This window comes from Syngnathus floridae, chromosome 16 (assembly GCF_059516105.1).
Source record: "Syngnathus floridae isolate MCC-2025c chromosome 16, RoL_Sflo_1.0, whole genome shotgun sequence".
Taxonomy (NCBI): domain Eukaryota; kingdom Metazoa; phylum Chordata; class Actinopteri; order Syngnathiformes; family Syngnathidae; genus Syngnathus; species Syngnathus floridae.
In genome coordinates, this window is record NC_142428.1 from 6983312 (window position 1) to 7003656 (window position 20345).

At 43.9% G+C, this 20345-nt stretch overlaps 1 protein-coding gene and 1 long non-coding RNA gene across 4 annotated transcripts; one reads left to right on the forward strand and one right to left on the reverse strand.

Annotated features, from left to right (window-relative positions):
* The first annotated feature begins 3843 nt into the window (after window positions 1-3843).
* Window positions 3844-20001, forward strand: rtn1a (reticulon 1a). Of its 3 annotated transcripts, XM_088399976.1 has the most exons (9): window positions 3844-4440; window positions 9577-10293; window positions 10944-11600; window positions 17318-17525; window positions 17608-17746; window positions 18321-18390; window positions 18683-18729; window positions 18816-18874; window positions 19137-20001. In XM_088399976.1, exons 1-9 carry the CDS (start codon window positions 4236-4238, stop codon window positions 19177-19179), a joined length of 2145 nt encoding a protein of 714 aa, XP_088256102.1. In that variant the 5' UTR covers window positions 3844-4235; the 3' UTR covers window positions 19180-20001. The 3 variants fall into 3 exon arrangements, with proteins under 3 accessions (XP_088256102.1, XP_088256103.1, XP_088256104.1); XM_088399977.1 differs by lacking the exons at window positions 3844-4440; window positions 9577-10293; window positions 10944-11600 and adding an exon at window positions 13803-14108; XM_088399978.1 differs by lacking the exons at window positions 3844-4440; window positions 9577-10293; window positions 10944-11600 and adding an exon at window positions 16121-16252.
* Window positions 10734-20219, reverse strand: LOC148385388 (uncharacterized). Its single transcript, XR_015863332.1, has 4 exons — window positions 18660-20219; window positions 18193-18278; window positions 16401-16533; window positions 10734-12478 (listed from the first exon to the last, which is right to left on the reverse strand). It is a non-coding gene; the product is annotated as an uncharacterized LOC148385388 (long non-coding RNA).
* Between the last annotated feature and the right edge of the window lie 126 nt (window positions 20220-20345).

Genomic DNA, 20345 nt, shown 5'->3' on the forward strand with positions numbered 1-20345 from the left:
CTGCCGCGGGAGCGCGCACAGCTTGTTTGGAAAGCGAAAAACCGATGCCGTACGGCGTCGTACGGCGTCAGCACTATGTTGTTTTCAATAAAAACATGAAGAACTCACGTTTGTGTCAGTCAATTTTAATTTTTATAAGGGATTATTGTCATTTGATGTCTTTAAATTCATCCGCGTTCTGCCATTGAAGCGGGGTGCATTCAAAGACCAGTCGTAAAGACGGAACACTCACTCACTTCACCAAAAAGCAAGGATATAATTACGTGAGCTCTTTGCATAAACCTCGATGCAAAGAAACTCCTCCTTTTGGGTACCGTTACATGCTACAAGGAGTATATATTACAAAGGAGACTTTATTCTTAATTGTAATCATCATTCATCCATCCATTTTATTACTCAGGTATTTTCAAAGCAAATTAATATTGTTGCATTTATTAATTTGCTTTAAAATGACAGCGCAATATAATTAAAAGCTGACACTCTAGCAATGTCAAACGTGTTAGTTTAAGAAAAAGCCAAGATTGTGATCAAATCTTTCATAACGACAATGATTTGAGTGAATTGATTTGAATGAATAATTGAGAAGACATTTCAGTTCTGAAGGCTCCTTTTGTCCCAAGCAAAGTGAAAGGTGGTGGGATAAAAATTGTAACAGGAACGCTATAAAAAATGTCAAGCCGTGAATATTTGTGCCCCCCTCCCATTTTGAGAACGGTGAGTCCTGGACATCGACTGGCTTTTTTTCTGTCTTCCTGGGGGTCTGCTCAGGTAGTGTGGCAAATTTGAACAAGTTCCCTCATTCCTGGCCCAAGTTACAGGGGGGGAACAAATCCTCACGGGTGGCACCCGTGAGGATTTGTTCCCCCCCCCTTATTTTGAGAACGGTGAGTCCTAGACTCCAGCTGTTTTTTTTCTGTCTTCCTGGGGGTCTGCTCAGGTAGTGTGGCAAATTTGAACAGGTTCCCTCATTCCTGGCCCAAGTTACAGGGGGGGAACAAATCCTCACGGGTGCCCCGTGAGGATATGTTCCCCCCCCTTATTTTGAGAACGGTGAGTCCTAGACTCCAGCTGTTTTTTTTCTGTCTTCCTGGGGGTCTGCTCAGGTAGTGTGGCAAATTTGAACAAGTTCCCTCATTCCTGGCCCAAGTTACAGGGGGGGAACAAATCCTCACGGGGCACCCGTGAGGATTTGTTCCCCCCCCTTATTTTGAGAACGGTGAGTCCTAGACTCCAGCTGTTTTTTTTCTGTCTTCCTGGGGGTCTGCTCAGGTAGTGTGGCAAATCTGAACAGGTTCCCTCATTCCTGGCCCAAGTTACAGGGGGGGAACATATCCTCAGCTGTTTTTTTTCTGATGATTTGTGCAGTGATACTGTTATTAATGCACTTTATCAACGTCTTTGGCCTTATTTGGGTCAAACAACTTTGACAACTTCAATAATTTCAATAAAATGTGTAAAGAACAAAATTAATGCCAATTGAGTTATGCCAGTTATAATGTCTTAATAAAGTTGTTGGTCCACTAATTGGCCCGACAACAATATTAAGATATTTAACTTCTTAACTTCATTGATAATTTTGCAATATATAATTCAATAAACAGTACTAATACAGACAGACCTTGAGTCTGTAGCCCAAGTTACAGGGGGGGAAACATATCCTCACGGGTGCCCTGTGAGAATATGTTCCCCCCCATTTAAAACGGTGTAAATGTAAATAAATGATTTGTGCACTGATAACTTTACAATATTGGATGTTAAATAAATAAATAAATAAATAAATAAATAAATAAACAAATAGATAATAATGTTTTCTTTTCTTTGTTGGTCAAACAATATTGTCTTTAATTCAAACTTGTCACCGAAGCACCCCTTTTACCCGACTTTGTAAGTGCGCACTTCATAACTTGGGCCAGGAATGAGGGAACCTGTTCAAATTTGCCACACTACCTGAGCAGACCCCCAGGAAGACAGAAAAAAACAGCTGGAGTCTAGGACTCACCGTTCTCAAAATAAGGGGGGGGGAACATATCCTCACGGGGCACCCGTGAGGATTTGTTCCCCCCCTGTAACTTGGGCCAGGAATGAGGGAACCTGTTCAAATTTGCCACACTACCTGAGCAGACCCCCAGGAAGACAGAAAAAAAACAGCTGGAGTCTAGGACTCACCGTTCTCAAAATAAGGGGGGGGAACAAATCCTCACGGGTGCCCCGTGAGGATTTGTTCCCCCCCTGTAACTTGGGCCAGGAATGAGGGAACCTGTTCAAATTTGCCACACTACCTGAGCAGACCCCCAGGAAGACAGAAAAAAAACAGCTGGAGTCTAGGACTCACCGTTCTCAAAATAAGGGGGGGGAACAAATCCTCACGGGTGCCCCGTGAGGATTTGTTCCCCCCCTGTAACTTGGGCCAGGAATGAGGGAACCTGTTCAAATTTGCCACACTACCTGAGCAGACCCCCAGGAAGACAGAAAAAAAACAGCTGGAGTCTAGGACTCACCGTTCTCAAAATAAGGGGGGGGAACAAATCCTCACGGGTGCCCCGTGAGGATTTGTTCCCCCCCTGTAACTTGGGCCAGGAATGAGGGAACTTGTTCAAATTTGCCACACTACCTGAGCAGACCCCCAGGAAGACAGAAAAAAAACAGCTGGAGTCTAGGACTCACCGTTCTCAAAATAAGGGGGGGGAACAAATCCTCACGGGTGCCCCGTGAGGATTTGTTCCCCCCCTGTAACTTGGGCCAGGAATGAGGGAACCTGTTCAAATTTGCCACACTACCTGAGCAGACCCCCAGGAAGACAGAAAAAAAACAGCTGGAGTCTAGGACTCACCGTTCTCAAAATAAGGGGGGGGAACAAATCCTCACGGGTGCCCCGTGAGGATTTGTTCCCCCCCTGTAACTTGGGCCAGGAATGAGGGAACTTGTTCAAATTTGCCACACTACCTGAGCAGACCCCCAGGAAGACAGAAAAAAAACAGCTGGAGTCTAGGACTCACCGTTCTCAAAATAAGGGGGGGGAACAAATCCTCACGGGTGCCCCGTGAGGATTTGTTCCCCCCCTGTAACTTGGGCCAGGAATGAGGGAACCTGTTCAAATTTGCCACACTACCTGAGCAGACCCCCAGGAAGACAGAAAAAAACAGCTGGAGTCTAGGACTCACCGTTCTCAAAATAAGGGGGGGGGAACAAATCCTCACGGGTGCCCCGTGAGGATTTGTTCCCCCCCTGTAACTTGGGCCAGGAATGAGGGAACTTGTTCAAATTTGCCACACTACCTGAGCAGACCCCCAGGAAGACAGAAAAAAAGCCAGTCGATGTCCAGGACTCACCGTTCTCAAAATGGGAGGGGGGCACAAATATTCACGGCTTGACATTTTTTATAGCGTTCCTGTTACAATTTTTATCCCACCACCTTTCACTTTGCTTGGGACAAAAGGAGCCTTCAGAACTGAAATGTCTTCTCAATTATTCATTCAAATCAATTCACTCAAATCATTGTCGTTATGAAAGATTTGATCACAATCTTGGCTTTTTCTTAAACTAACACGTTTGACATTGCTAGAGTGTCAGCTTTTAATTATATTGCGCTGTCATTTTAAAGCAAATTAATAAATGCAACAATATTAATTTGCTTTGAAAATACCTGAGTAATAAAATGGATGGATGAATGATGATTACAATTAAGAATAAAGTCTCCTTTGTAATATATACTCCTTGTAGCATGTAACGGTACCCAAAAGGAGGAGTTTCTTTGCATCGAGGTTTATGCAAAGAGCTCACGTAATTATATCCTTGCTTTTTGGTGAAGTGAGTGAGTGTTCCGTCTTTACGACTGGTCTTTGAATGCACCCCGCTTCAATGGCAGAACGCGGATGAATTTAAAGACATCAAATGACAATAATCCCTTATAAAAATTAAAATTGACTGACGCAAACGTGAGTTCTTCATGTTTTTATTGAAAACAACATAGTGCTGACGCCGTACGACGCCGTACGGCATCGGTTTTTCGCTTTCCAAACAAGCTGTGCGCGCTCCCGCGGCAGGGGGAACAAAATCTCACGGGGGAACCAAATCGAGCACAACACCGGCTTCTCTCCTGCTGCTCCCCGACTGCGCGCACCGCCTCATCCGAGGACGCGTCTACGTACACTCCGGCTGCCAGACGTCGCATTGCTGCGTGTTTGCCTCACGCATACAAGCCAACTCAATACAAACAACACACACTCGGCTCGAGCATGTCCGCGCAGTCCACCGACGAGCTCGTCTCGGAGGGCAACTGGTTCGGCGACGACTACGGCCGCATGTTTGGCAACGCGGCTTCGCTTCGCGATGAAGTGAAGCCGAGGGGCGGCGAGGCGGCCGACGACCTGGATCGACAATTTCATCCGTACCAGGACGATGGGAAAAGGGCCCCCGTTGCTATGGAAACTGCATCTACAGGTAAGGCCGGCAGTTGGTGCAACCAGTTTACCTAAATAATAATCAAATAAATCCGTAAACAGGACAACATAAGGTTAACAAGTACTTTGTGTAAACAATGCTTGCTTATAATGCAACTTTGCAGCATGCATCAGCATTACCATGCAATGACCATGAACTGACATCACTGCTGCAGGCCTACACATACAATCACAGGACGCAACATTGCCATCCTTACTGCATGGAAAACTGAACAATTAAGCAACAGACTGCATCAAAAAAGTCTGCCTTAAAAAACAGTGACGGGTGGTGCATTTAGTACCTAGGCCTTTACTAGGGACTTACTTGACTTAATCCGTGTCACCTCACAATTATACAACCAATAGCATAGAGAAGTGCAATAACGGCATGGGCCTGTACTGCGTCTGTTTAGAATCCATATTTATCTAATGACGGCCAACAACTCAATTTAAAAAATAAAAGCTTTGCGAGGCGAAGTCAACATAATTAACTGAAATTATGTTGTGTACACACCCTTTTATTAGAGGGGTGTGGCTGTTTCTGAAATTAACTGATCACAAACTCATGTTGAGTGAGTCATCGTACACAAGACACCATTTCAAGTGCCTCTGATTCATCCAAAATCAAGTTAAGATGTTATAGTAGGCTTTTATTACGGTGAACTTTTTATGTTGGGTGCAAACATAAGCATGCCCAGCTTTGGGCTCATTTTTCTTCAGCCTGAGAGAATTATTATCAGTTCAAAATATCAGCCAGTTAGCACAAAACCTTCAGGCTTCTTTGAGCAATAACAACAATAATAGGGAGAAAATAATACCTGACTTTGTCTATTAAAACTTTTTAGCAAACGCAAAAATTCTTGTTTTGGGTTATGTGGGTCAACCAAATGGTGTAAAAGTGCATACCTTACTTGATAATTGTCATTTTTTTCCCCAACTGATATCGTGAAAGTCATACCAAAAGACATAAAGATGTTCCTGAGTTCTAAGTTTATCCTTCTCTTCGGTCTAATGCGGTTTCTATTTTTAATTGGGGGCTCACTGTTAGAGCTAGCAAGTAAAACTGGTGCCCGGAACTTTTCATTCACTGAAAAATTTATGAGGAGTTTAAAAAAAAAAAAAAAAGAAGCCTACTTCCTGCTTCTGCTGCTCCTGTCATTTTCATTTCACCAGCTGTCACTAAGAGCAAACAGACATGTCGCACTTTGTATTCATCAAATACAAAGATGTGGTTTATTGAATTTATGATCATTTATAGTACATACAGTACTTGAAATAAAAATCAAATATACAGAAATAAGCTGGCTGGTTAGCAAGCATAAGATTGAGCAAATAGATGTTCAGGAGATCAAGTTCTTATTGCCCAGAGAATTATTGTTGGATCAAATAATAACCTGTTAAGGAGTGGTTCATGCGAAGTGAAATTGTATCCTGTCCAGCTGTCTAGAATTGCCTGACTGAATAATCGATCCGCGTCTGACCTAGATGTTCTTCACTTCACCCCACCTACTACAAAACCTATTTGCTACCATGATTTGAATGATGGTCTAAATGTGTAGAAGCCCAACAGCGTTTAATTCCTCTTTTATAATTTTTCTTCCTTACATAAATAGAAAAAAAAAATTGTCAAGCTGCCGTGTGAACGTTCCAAAAATATCTAATCCTATGTAAAAGTCTCACCACCTCTCTCTCACCATTTAACCATTGCTTTGGATTCAATTTAAAATCCACACCACATGTGCCAACTGGATGAATCAGGCGATGGTGTCAGCATGTCGTCATCGACGACAAAGGTGAGGCTTCTGCACGCCTGTCTGGCTCCTCTCTGCGCGACTCGGCTGCGCAAAAGCACTTAGTGGTCTCACATGAGCCAACGCTGGGCTTTTTAGCTGCACGCTGAGAGCTCGGCTCATGCTCCCAAGGGGGCATTCGAAGGTCTCTTCGGACTTTGTCATAAGATGAAACAGTAAAGGGGAAGTAGGGAGGTGTGGTGGGAGTGATCAAAATGTTTCTTGGCAAACATGAAATGAGCCTTTTTTTTTTTGCAACAGTGGTTTTTGACTTTGTCTTGAATTTTTTCTTTCAAAAATTCACAAAAAAATCCACAGATTGTTGCCGTTTTTTAAAGAGCTATTAGTTAATTAAATCAGCCAAATGATTAATTGATCAGGCTCTAGTTCTGGGATCTTTTTCGTAACTTCCGGAATGAGTCGCTATTCCACTCTTAGAGTAATTCTGATTGGCCGACCACTCTTGGAAATGTCCAATGACTTTTTCCAGTTTTCTCCATTTGTGAATAATCGCTCTGGTTTGCTGAAGTCCCTAAGCCTTAGAAATTGATTTGTAACCAGACCGATATAGATTTCAATCTTTTTTTTTTCTCTACAGCTTTCTGTTGAAATGTGCAATAAGATTGTGTCGTCAAATCCCTGTGTGAGTATTCGATGCGCTCCTGTTTACTCCACGAATGCTTAAGAGCCAGGAAGAGAAATATGATGCTTCTGGCTATGTCCTTCACCTCGGATGCCTGGCTGTGGCCACTGTCCAGTCAATTTCAGCGCAAGCTATTGCAACATATTTCATCGGATTAGAGTGATTATCTCACACAAAAGTACATCTGCATAGTGATGGAGGTGATTTGAGTGAATGCCGGTACACCTTCTGTCTGCTTTGTGATGCAACTGAAATCATAAGGTACATTAAATTGACAGCTTGGCGTAGACACATATTCATCCATAAATATGCACCCACCAAAAAAAAAAAAAGAAAAATCAATATAGCATCACAGCCACCAAATCCAAATAGCTTTCATTCAAACTGCCTCTACATTGATTTACTTTAAGCCAATGGAACAATATCATCTGCCCCTTGTAACCTGCAGTGATAGTTATTTTTTTACTATAATTGTATGCTTCTATTGTTTAGGATCGATTCAACTCGGAGCAGTCCATAATTTCCAGCCTTGCTTTTTTTTTTCTTATTGACCTATAAAAGTCATTTTGCATGTACCTGCTTTTACGCCGACTTTGTCATCCCTATTGTCTGTAAACGGGATAGAAAGTGGCTACAATAAGCGAAACTAGAAATCATTACACGTTTGAGTAACATGCTGACTGTAAAGGAATCCTATATGACATCACCTCCCTGCACAATTACATTATGACTCTTGGTGGTTGACCAGGTACTCGAAATAGTATCAATGAAGGAGCATCAAGAGTGAATGGAACTGTGTTGAACAGGGGTCACTCAGTTGCATTTGAGGTTGATTTTCAAAACTTTGCAGGCTAAAATTTTCTACATTTTCTCTTGAAAGCCAGAGTAATAAAATACTGGCATATTAGCCGCATGGCAAAAGGCACAGATGGCCTTTGTGAGATAGATTAGTTTCACAAGGTCATGGAGAGAAATCAAATTCCTGAAAGCTAACATCATAGTTGAGAATGTCGTAATTGAATCGTCCTTGAGCAGCAGATTTACTGCTCTTTTGAAAGTTAAAAGCTCGCAGACAAATTTAGCGTCTATTTTCAATCATTTTTAAAAAAGTCCCCCTGTATTAAATTTGCAACAGGGGATGTACGTGTTTGCTATGAGTCGTCTGAGTGTGACCTAGCACAGATTGTCAGGCCGCATTCAATTCACAATGACAAAAGCCCCCTCACCAAGCATCCGCCAGGACGTTTTTGTTTTGTATTTTATCTAACCCGGCCATCCTTTCAGTGACATAATTATGTTGGCATCGGAATGAGAATTCCTCTGTTGTCACCTCTAATTTCATGCGAGTGTGGCAAAGCTTTTGTCCGAGCCTTGTGGGTCCCTACAGATTGAAAATTTCCAGTCTCAACACCGCATGTTTGTCGAGTAACAGGACAAAGTCGCCGCCATCATGGCCGGCGTGGACCAGCATTCTACCTCGTCACTGATGCAGATGACTTACGCAACACCCGCTGAGTTGTTGTGCTAGGTGGCGAGAACAGGGGGAGGTGGTAGGAGTAGGGGGGGGTCTTACCCACACTTTGGCCTGACTCAGATTAGTGGCCGTTCAGGGCATCACACATCACCTCTCTTCTCGCCATGTAGTAGCTCCGAGTGCTTCCCACATCTGCCGAGGTGGAGGAAGAATTTGTCAGTGTTTTGAATCAAGTGCTAGATTATGAAGGCGTTGCCAGGGTGATGGCTGAGGGGATCTGGAATAAAGAGGATTATTTGTTGATTCGCCCTGGCATCATATCAAGGGCGTTTGTGTTGAACCAACGACATCAAGTCTACACAGTGTGGCCACAACTATGCATTAAGCAAAGGCTTAAGTGTCTCAAATTCTTCATCGCCGCCTTTGGGCACGCGCAGCGGTGTATTGTTAATGACAAAGGGAGAAAGGAAGGGCGGGGAGGCTTTTAGAAAGGAAGCAAGGGAGGGCGGTCTTGAATTGTTGACTACTCTGTCATTTCAGTCTGCATCCTCCTTCTGCTGCTAACCCAAAGGCGACAGTTTTAAATCTTTTCTCCCCATCATCCAAGCCCAGCAGCTGGAGCTAGACTATTTATAGCCCCACCCCTGCACGGGAAGAAGCGGGGGCTAGAGGACAGGAGGAGGGGCTAGCGGGACTTGTGCACAGCGCAATCCAAATATTAGTATAAGTGGTTGCTGGGTTTATATTTGCTATGAGCATGGTTAGGGATCGTTGACCCTATGCATGACCGGGTCGAGTGTTGGACCTAATACAGGGTGATGAGGAAAGTCACTGCACTTATCAATAGAGAGTTTTTAAAAGAGTCTTGTACATCCTTAACCTAATTTATCAGGTATAGAACCTTTAGGAGACGAGTAGCCAGTGTACATGCATTTATTTGTTGTGACAGGGGACGACATTACTGATGTGCATGATTTGGAATAGACTTTGGTTGTGGCTTTGTTGGTTTTGGTGGCTGAACAATCAGTCTTTGTCCACAGCATGGGCACAAGTAGCCTCTGTTAGTGCTGCCTCGCTGGGCTGCAAAAGTGCGGCTCCATGCTTTCAGTCTGGCGAGAGCGTATTATGACATTAAGAACCATGTGACAGAGTGGCGTCAGATCTTTTTAAGTTATCTCCATTTTAGTAGCTATCACTCTAATTCACTTCTTTTTCTGGTTGGACACATAGGTGACCCAATGTCAGGCCTGTTTCGGAAGCCCATGAATGATGACGGTGACGTGTACACCTCCTTGCTATCCAATCAGAGCTTTACATCAGGTCGAGAATCTTCCTACCTGTCTGACAACGTGAAGGCCTCCTCTGGATCCCCCGTCCTGGACCACTTCTCCACTGACACGTACGACTTCAGCTCCAGCACCAAGAGCATGTCTGACCCGTCCAACGACATGCCCAAGTCTCTGATGGGTTCCGAAAAGACAGAATCCTACAACTACATGGACATAAGCCACGGGGATGATCGCCACGACCAACAGCAGGGGGCGCTGCACAGCCTGGTGAACACAGGATCAACCAACCCCGACTCTCTGGGTAGCTACATTGATAAGAACCCTGGAAGAGAAGATGAGGAAGAAGATGAGAACCTCGGTTCAGCCTTGGGGTCCCACTCCTTCCCCTATGTGGAGGAGCCGTCTGATGAGGAGCTGTCGGACTACCGGTCCTACCGGAACCTCGGAGGCACGCCACAGTCAGCCAGCCCCGTGAAGATCACCCTGACCGAGTCGCAGGCTCCGGCATCCAAGGCTGAACCTCAGCAGCGTCCCCCTCCTACCACTGGGAGTGACCGTGAGAATGTGCTCAGTGTGGGCCTGCAGGGGGTCCCCACGGTGACCCTGTCAGAACCAGAGGATGAGAGCCCGGCCTCCACTCCCAACGCTTCACCTACACGTAAGCAAAGCACACACACATTGCCTGGTAGTCACTATATTGACAAGTCTTGGGATATTGTTTAGTTTGTGGGAGCAGTTTTAAGCTCCTGCCTAGCTGTTAAAGTCATGCTTGGATGACTTTGGTGTGGAAGAAAAACACATTAATACCTTCAGGATTAAGTAGAACAGATTGTAAGGCCCACTCTCGGGTCCATCAGTGACCTGACCTCTGACCACACAAATATTCGACATGAACCAAACACACGCAACAAATCTAAGTTGTTGAAAATCTTACAAAAACAGTGCACAAGTTCTATTTTTTGCTCTTCTGCAACCAGGTGTCCCAATACTTCTGTCCACATTCAGCATGAATGGGCTGTACTATTTGGAATTAATTTATCTTTTTAGTTGTAGTAAGAAATAGAAAAAGTAAACACATTTGATTCAAGTGGTAAACAATTGCAATTCAATGAATTATAAATATACTTAAAGCATGAGAATTATTTCATTTAATTCCTAAAATAAACTGATTTTCCCTATCTGTCCGTTTTAAAAATAAAAAAAGGGGCCCTTGAGCACGTTTGCCCATCCCTTTCTTGACAGTACTGTATGTTTCACATATTTATGAATGACGAATACATAGCAGACTGTCATCCTTTTTTTCTGCAGAAAAAGAATTCCCTTCCCATGATGTGTTCAAGGCTGACCCAGTGAAGTCTTCAGCTCCCAAACATAGTCCAGACCCACAGTTCAGTGACAGGGACCAGGATGGCAGCAGTGCAGAGTCTGGCGACTCCGAGATTGAGTTAGTGTCTGAGGAGCCTCCCAAGGCCAGTGGCAACCCGTTTGCCGAGCCACCTAAAAGTAAGGGCACCTTCAACCAGTCCAGCAGCCCCTTTGACAGCCCCCCGGTTGTTTCCAAGATTGGTATTGGCCCGGCTGGCAACCACACCCCAGCGGCCTACAGCATTCTGCGTGAGGAGAGAGAGGCGGAGCTCGACAGCGACCTGTTCATCGAGTCCGCATCTGAAGAAAGTCCGAAAAGAGAGCAAGGTGTCGGAGGCCCTAATGTGGGACCCAGCCCTCCCTCTCCCCTGGCTGCCAGTGTCCCTACCGCCCGCATCGTGCCAGCCGAGCCCCCGGTCACAGACAAGGTCAAAGCGGAAGACGAGCGCCTGAGCAAGCCCAAGCCTCCGACTGCTACTGTTCCCCCAGAGGTGCGTCCAGACAAGTTCAATCTAGAGGACAAGAAGACCAATGACGACAAAGTGGATCTCGGGAAATCGCCAGCTTCCTTCCTCCTGGAAGGTTTGAACAAACAAAAAGGTGAGTGTGTGTATACACTGTATTCATCTTCTTTTGCTTTGTTATGTTGGCCTAATTCTAAAATGCAGGTAATTTCTCTATCCTATTCAATATGCTAGTTTAAAAGACACTCAATGAAGTCCATGTGGTGGGTTCAGCCTCGTGAATGTGCGGCGGCTCTTCAAAAGTACACGCTTGTGTAACATGAACAAAAAGGGCTACAATTTGCAAGTACTGTCAAAGCATATTATTATATAAAAGCAGCACACTGCCTTAGAGACAACCTCATCAGAGTTGAATATTTAACAATAACCTCTTGCATGTGAAGTCCTTGCTGTGAATCTGCTTCCCCCTAGTGTTAGATTCAAAAGAGTTAAATTGCATTGATCCACATCCTGACTATGCAAAAAGAAGGAGACATCAAACTGTCTTATCAGACGAGAAAGCCAAGAATGAGGCATCAAGTGTAAATTCGAATTGTTGGGATGGTGCAGCGGGCAGCATCTGGACCCTTGTTTGTTTGACTGTTTTAAATCCTGGGATTAAGTCAAGCAAACATGGCAGTCACTGTCAGATGGAGTTCATTCGGTCCAAGCTGCACATTTAACGTTAGAATGTGTATTTTGCCCACTATTGGTCATCCTCTCTCTGTGTACATAATCCGATAATCTCAAAAGTGGGACAGACTTTTAAGGTGCCTTGAGGCATTTAGTCTTCATAATGTTTGATGCCTAAGGAAATGTTTTCTATTTGGAGGCTTCCTCTTCAAACAAAAGGTGAAAATATATAATTAATGGGTGCTTGTAATACTTGCAGGTTTGACTTGAGGTGAAGCATTTCTATTTCTTCAGATATGGCTCCGTCTGTTGTTTACTTGGAGTGAGAAGGTTCTGGAAATACTGTACAAAACAAAACAAGAAAACCCCCAACAATCAGGTCACATGTCTGTTTGTACACCACTAGAGGGCGCAGTGCGTCTTTGTTCTGCAGCAGAGAGGCTGGTGCTTCATCCCCAGTTGCCATAGCAACACTGATGGGGGAGCACGTTCCGTCTGGCTCAGAGAATCTGTTTTTTTTTTTTTTCGACTCGATTGTGGGTGTTGGCAGAGTGGAGGCTGCAGTGAACAGAAGGTGTGAGGTGTGGTTGCCTGCAGGGGAGGGGGTGGGCTCTGAGAAGAACCTAGACTCTCCATCAAGGGAGTGGTTTTTTTTGTCACTGATGACTTCACGGTGACTGTGCAATTTTTCTTATATTCAGGTTCGCATTTATTTTCATTTCTATTTGCAGTTGCCTTTGTTTGGGGGGGGGGGGAGTCTGTAACACAGATACCTCTTCAAGGCAATAAAGAAGGAGTATTGTGCTTAAGCTTGAATGCACAATGCATGTGTCTCCCTCCATCTGCATTATTCAAGAAGAACCACTCGGTGAGTCATAGTGGAAACTGGTTACTTGAATAGCTCAGCGCAACCATAAATAATGTCTGCACAAGTGGGCAGGCAGGGTCAGTTGTGTTCAACCATCAAAGGGCAAGTACCGAGACCCAGGTATCTCACGGCGGCAGCCTTTGTGACCGTTTTACAATCAAGGACTACAAAATTAAATATTAGAAAATGAAATTGCCATTAATTTTACACAATTTCAAGCTAAATTTACTATATTGGGACAATATTCCTGTGTGGGACTAATAAATGAATGTCAAATCAAATTCTTTTAAAATAGGTGACATTGGTTATGGGGAAAAACATTTATGGAAAGTACATGTGGTATCGGTGCTTGGTATCGGTATCAGTAGTTACTCAAGTATGAAACATCCCTAGTAAATATAAAATCAATTTGTTCATCATATTCTTCTGTGTTTTTTATACAAGACAAATTCTTATCTTGAGGAAAAATGGACCAACAAGGTCATTTTTTAGCGGGGCTGTAAATTCAATTAATTTCAATGAATGATAAAATCTATAGTTACTGAACAAGCCCAAACGTTGACGTCACTGATGCATCAGCCTGCTGTGCTTCCCACCGTCTGTTGGCGGCACTAGCGAGGCTTTTGTTGTGAAAAGCTAGACTACCACCCCCTCTCAAGACAAAAGCCTCCCCACCCTCTTATCCCTGTTGGCTACTAATCATCACATGGCAGCTTTTCTGCAGCAGCAACTGTGATGTTTACAATTTGCACCCCCTCCCCCCTTCCCTAGCCACAAACACACACACAAGCACATTTGACGATCCACAGCATCAGCGTGAGCTCTGCCAGCAAGCAGCATCTCGAAAGCCTCGCCATCCATCCTCCGAGCTCCCTCCCTCCCATGCTCCCTCCCTCCCTGTTATCTGTGCCTACATCCTTTTCTCTACCATTCATGCCCTCTCTGCAATGAGAGCGTGAGCACGAGTGACAAAAGAAGTGCACAAAGAAGATTTTTTTTTTGAAAGAGAGCAAGCAAGAACACGGATAAACGCGATTACCAGCATGCAGGCCGCTGCAGATGTGACAAAGAAGGAAAGCTCCTGGAGCGGCTGGAAGGGCCAGGGTACTTGCTTAAATTTATCTGTGTCTATGTACAGTATTATCTTGCATGAACGTAAATATTGCAAATTTCTTTAAATGTATATTTTGGAGTGTGCTTTGCGCATCAGCCACCGTATCAGCTAAACGGAGAACACAACAATGTCACCTAGCTCGTACAGACACACCCCAATGACACAATCAATTGTGTTCCACAAAACGGGGGGGGAAGGAGCGATTAGAGCGATAAGATTAAACTGCATACATAACGACATGCTGCTCTTGCGGACGCAAAAACATTTCAAATGTAGAAAGCGTGCAAAGGTGCCGCGTTTACATTAGGCATGATGCCTTTTTTGTATGCGACGAGCATTTGGCCATCACTGACAGACTGTCGCCATGGTAACCAGGGCACACCCATCCCGGTTACATCAGCCCTATCTGCTCGACCGCGATACTTGTAGAGACCGCGCTATGGCGAGGGAAAAAAAAAAAAAAAGCATCCTCCGTCTGGCTACATCCAGCGGGGGGAGCTTGTGGAAAGAAAATGGCGCCCTTTCCTCCACAGTGCATCGTTATCGCCTTCCAGTTAGCCTCTGATTTGAGATGTTTCCAATGGCAGAGTTTGTCATTAGCCCTCTGGCTGCATGAGCAATTTGATTATGTAACGACATAACTGATAGGATGCGTCCGCAGCCAGAGGAAATTTCAAATCGTGGCCTCTGCCCCAGTGACGTTAAATGACGACTTCATTACATCATTTTATATGCGCTACCACCGACTTACTTATATTAAAATGGACAAGTGTTTAAAAAGAAACCGCTCCAACCGCTCTGCATAGGATCTGAAGATAGGATGATGATGCATAGGATCTCACGTGCATGCAGTGTAGGCCACGTTAAATATATTAAATATGACAGAGTATTTGATGATTATTTCCTACCTGCTAGATTAATAATACAGCTAGTTAGATACATAGTGATGTGATATGCAGTCACTCCGAGTTGTCTTGGTGTGTAAGTCAGAAATAATATTTTAAAAAAAAAAGGAGAGCAGTGGGAATTAAGATGAATTACACTAAAATTGGAATACACTGAGAATATTAATTCTGAAGTATAAACTTAGTTGGATGGACAAGTCCTACATTTAAGACTTCTTGGCATCATTGCATGTTTGCACACTTGGGCTGATGACTTGTTTGAGGCCACAAGGATGTCTTCAGTGATTTAATGAGGTCAGGCTAAACTAGTTTCACTTCAGAAAAAAAGAGAGAAGGGCGGGTGGGGGTTTAAGAGAGAAGGGTGGGTGGGGGGGATTCATTTTCTTGTCATGGGTGGTAATCACTTGCTCTTTTTTTTTTTGATGTATGATGAGGATGGGAGCTAACAGCTAACGGGGCCCTGCCTCAGTTGCACAACATTTGTGACTGAAATGAAACAGTTGTCTGCTCAATTTGGATATTTGTATGTACAAAAGGAGAACAAATCTAAGAATGCCTTTCTTTCCTCCATCTCATGATATATACAGATGAATCCATTTGACCGTTCAGAGGCCGCTGTTAGCCGCTTTTGTCCCTTTGCGTTCCGCGGTAAAAAGGGAGTGGCCGTCTCGATCTTTACAGGGTGCGCGCACTCGCTATGTTCCTGTGTCACCACCAGATTCTGGCCTCTAATAAATTTCTCTCTGTTCCCAAAGGATTGCTTTGTCCCCTCCTTTTCTCCAATCTCTCGGTTATAAAATGGAGCAAGCACCGTAGCTATGGTAACTGCATCAGGCAGGTGTTGGGCGCACAGGCCATTGTGATGGAGCACCCAAAAAAAAAAACGCTGTTTGAGTGCGTCTCTATAAATGCTACCATTTAAATGTTAACACAACAAAATTTGTAGTTTTAATGCGTTGGTTTGCCACAAGGCCGCCGTGGTGATGTCTTAGCTTAGAAAAGCGTTTGCTGAATTGTATTGTGCTTCTTTGCCAATAGACGCCCCCTTAAAGTCTCGTCACTCATCAGACAGCTGCTGATTGGCTAGTGTGCTTGTAGTCACTCCTTTCCACTGCAGTGTGTGTGGTGGTGGTAGTGGAAGAGGGTGGGGGGGCACCCCCCTCAATGCTCTCTTTTTGTCTGTGAATAAAGCAGCTGCCACTTTCCCTGTTCAGCCATGGGAGCCGCAGGTCAGTACCCGCTTGTGCTGCGCTATGCTAATACTTTAACCTCTATACTACGGCTGTGTGGCGCTGACCCCGTGGCTTCAGTAAAGCTGCTTTGGCTTCTGTGAGTGTGTGTGTGTGTGTGTGTACAACGCATAAAGAAGCTACACACCTGTGCATGTGTGTGTTATTCTCACAGCATCTCCAACAGGTCCGGCTGTTGTCACAGTGAGGGACGGTGGAACATGTTGATTGTCTTTCCATTTCCAACTGATAACTTGGTATATGTGGCACCTCGTTGTTTCCTGACAAAAAACGTTGCATTGGAAAGTGAAGGTGGGACGTTGGCAGCATGCGCACACATTGTCAAAACGAGTCCAAAGAAGTCAGAGGGAAAGCCGGACCTCTTCTTAGAAATCCACAGATCCCTGTTCAGGAGCAAGCAAAGATGGCCGTCATCACGATGCCATTCACAGCTCTATGGCTAAAATTAGAGCAGGCATAAAAAAACCAGTTGGAATACTCGGGGAGGAAGAGAAAGGCACCGGAAGGATTGTTCTCAGGAGCGATTCTACTATTCCCAGCATACAGATATGACAAAGCCTGGTTGGGTAGTCAAATCAAGCACAGTAGGAATGGAAATAACGGTTATAAAAATCAGCTGTTACCATGGCAACATGTTTGCATTTCCAGGTGACAAGCCGAGGGGGGCACAGTGACCAAATGTGGAAGCACAGTCAGTTTTTGTCGCCATCCTTCAGTCCTCACCGCTTATCAACTTGGCCCTGTCACACTGAACCGTTATCTTTAAAAATGCCGATTAAGCTTCTTTTTTGTCAATCATTAATTCTCCTCCTCGGACAACTTGTGCAATATGGCGCTTGTTTGGATGTGATGTATGTTTGTGTACGTATGAGAGCGAGGCAGGTGTTAGTGGTGATAAATGTACTCAAACCAGTAAAAGGGGCTTGAATGGAGATATATAGCAACAACTCCTCCTGTTTTTTTTCCAGGTACATTAAATAATGTCAAAATGTGAGGTTATGTCATTTGTGGCTCGTAACGCTGTTTGTCTCTGCCCCCCCTCAGCTATTGACCTGCTCTACTGGAGGAATGTGAAGCAGTCAGGAGCCGTGTTCGGCAGCGTGCTTCTACTCCTCTTCTCTCTGACCCAGTTCAGCGTGGTCAGCGTCGGAGCCTACTTAGCCCTGGCTGCCCTCTCTGCCACCATCAGCTTCCGCATCTACAAATCTGTGCTCCAGGCTGTGCAGAAAACCGATGAGGGGCATCCTTTCAAGTGAGTCGATCACCACTGCACCAAATAGAAAGTAAGGCACTGCATAATGATTGACTCCATTTCTGTACTTGTGTCCATACAGAGGCTACCTGGAGATTGAAATCTCTCTGTCCCAGGACCAAGTTAGCAAATATGCTGACAAAATCCTCCTCTACACCAACACCTGCATGAAGGAGCTGCGTAGGCTTTTCCTCGTTCAAGATCTGATTGACTCTTTGAAGGTTTGCATACAATCAGTTTCCACCAAACAGGACAGTAGTTGGCTAATTACATTCCCAGTTCAAACAGAAATGGAAAGGACGAAATAGCTATAAGATTTAAAAAAAAAAATAATGCATGTGCTCCTATGGTGTTTACTGTTTTATGCAGGCCAAGTAAGGATGGAAAGTTTTTTTGTCTGCTACATCCTCTGGCGAAGTAGAAAATAGTTTTATTATGCTTGTGTATTTTTTGCTTTGGTCAACAGTGCTGACAGGCCAAACATTAATTTCATGTCAGAGCCTGCGGGCCAGTGGAGATTTGTACACTGGCCGCTTTTGGCCCCCCGGCCAGCCTTTGGACATCTTGTCTTAAATCATTGGCTGGTTGTCCTGTGACGCAATTCTTTGCTGTCACACATTTAATGTTACATACCAGTGAGCAAGCTCAGAAATGAATCATGCCTTACTGTTCCGTGACGAGCAGACCATGTTTGGTGGAAACATCTCACGGAAGAATCTGCCTCTTGGGGCTTTTGTATTCCATTATCATCCACTGTGAAAGGAAAACAGGCTTAAAAATGTATTTTCTGTCCAGTTTGCTGTGCTGATGTGGCTTCTGACCTACGTGGGCGCTCTCTTCAACGGCCTGACACTGCTCATCCTAGGTGAGGTCACTCTGACTCACCTCATGTCTCACTCCACCCTATGTTGACTTTAGAGACCTTAATTTTTTGCACTACACACCGGGAGCAATATGTGCTCGAGTGCGCTGGATACACTCAGGTTATTATTAGCGTTTATGTAATCCGAAGTAGGGCAGCATGTCTTTGTCAGTGTGTTAAGAGCTGCTGTATAATTGTGTCATGTAGGTATTTACACCGTTTGCCCAAGCTAAGTGAATTTGTTACAGCGTTGACTGAGAATATTTTAATACCTTTTTATTCTCTGTGCCTACAGCTGTGGTTTCCATGTTCACTATGCCTGTGGTCTATGAGAAGCACCAGGTAAGGATTATCAACCTTACGCCATCAAAAATGTCTGTAAAAAAATATTAGTTTTGTTAATTATTCATTTTTTTCCCACTGCTTAGGCACAGATAGATCAGTATGTGGGACTAATACGGACCCACGTCAACTCTGTGGTGGGGAAGTGAGTATTCAGAAATTTCTTACAGCACATAAAATGTTAAATAATAATCTCTTATATGTATTAAAATATAAGATAAAAAAAAAAACTATCGTAGTTACAAGTGCACTTTGGCGAGTGACGGCCAGCCATCTTTGTCCTTATTAGGTCAAAGCTAAGATGTAAGCACCATAAAAAGAGAGAATGGAGCAGCAGGTGCTTTGCTGTCTACTGGCGACTTAATCCTACGGGAAACATGCAATTCCTACTTGTTCTCTGTGTCCAGGATCCAAGCAAAGATTCCCGGGGCAAAGAGAAAGGAGGAGTAGACCCCTGCTCATCTCACGGAGGAGGCTCGCTCACGCTTGAAGAGCCCGGTCAACATCAGAAGGGCGTCACGCTTTGTCATCTTGGCATTCTCTAAAAAGCATCCCACTAGAGAAACATTCACCCTGTCTAGAGCAGTGTAAACACTAACAACACACAATCACACATTCATCATGCCTCTAGGTAGACAAGTTCACGACTCAAAAAGCTAAAAAGCCAAGTCTTTTTTTTTTTGTGTTTAGTATTCTAAAGTAAAAAGCATGAAGTGGAGCCTTGGGTAAATATTTGATATCTTTCGTGCTGTTTTGAAAATCCATGCTACATTTTCGCTTTTGCAGTGCTTACCACAAACAGTATGGTGTGGCACAAAAAAAAAAAAAAAAAACTACAGCTAAGTGGCCACAGTCTTACAGTCTGCTACCAATGTTCACTGCTTCATGTTCAAGTAAGCAGATGGGGGCTTCTCTCGGTGTGTGTGAATGAATATTATATATACATAATATATTCACACACAATTTGTTTTTGGTGTTTCCAAGCACAAACTAATTAAATATATGCGTCTTAGATGTGGTATTTGTAGGTTTTTGCTTTTGTATACCAATAAGGAACAATACACACGCTTATGTTGTGGGTACTGTTGTACAACTACTATGAAGACAAGGAGTATCTGGTGATATTAAGCTTGTTTGAATAACTGTCCAACTTTGTACTATATTCTACTATACTGTGTAGTTCTCTAGACCCCCGGACTCTAACTATTTGCACTTACACTATGTATTTAATTACAAGACCATGACAAAATAAATGTATCGTGATGGATAACATTTGGTTGACTTGTGCTTGGCGCTTAATGGTGCATTCGAAGAAGGTGGGAAGTCGGATTGATCCCACTCGGATTGTCTCGGTTTAAGGTCTCAAAGCGTTTGGAGAATGTAAACAACAAAGATGGCTGATTCAGATAAAATGTTTGCTCAGGTTCAACACAATTATGACGTATCCATTTAACCACACAATTTCATGCAGGGATGTAACGGCATCAAATAAATTATAATTTAATTTATTTGATGCCGTTACATCCCTGCATGAAATTGTGTAATAAATAAAATAAATCTACTGGAGCAGGGGCGCTTGGAAAATATATTACAAGGAAATATTGATCTGTGTATCT

Excerpts from the sequence above, each read along its gene's own strand:
- rtn1a (XM_088399976.1), top strand. The coding sequence starts at position 4,236 with ATGTCCGCGCAGTCCACCGACGAGCTCGTCTCGGAGGGCAACTGGTTC. Across the intron at positions 17,747-18,320 it reads ATCTGATTGACTCTTTGAAG|TTTGCTGTGCTGATGTGGCT; the intron begins GTTTGCATACAA and ends TTTTCTGTCCAG. Across the intron at positions 18,875-19,136 it reads GTCAACTCTGTGGTGGGGAA|GATCCAAGCAAAGATTCCCG; the intron begins GTGAGTATTCAG and ends CTCTGTGTCCAG.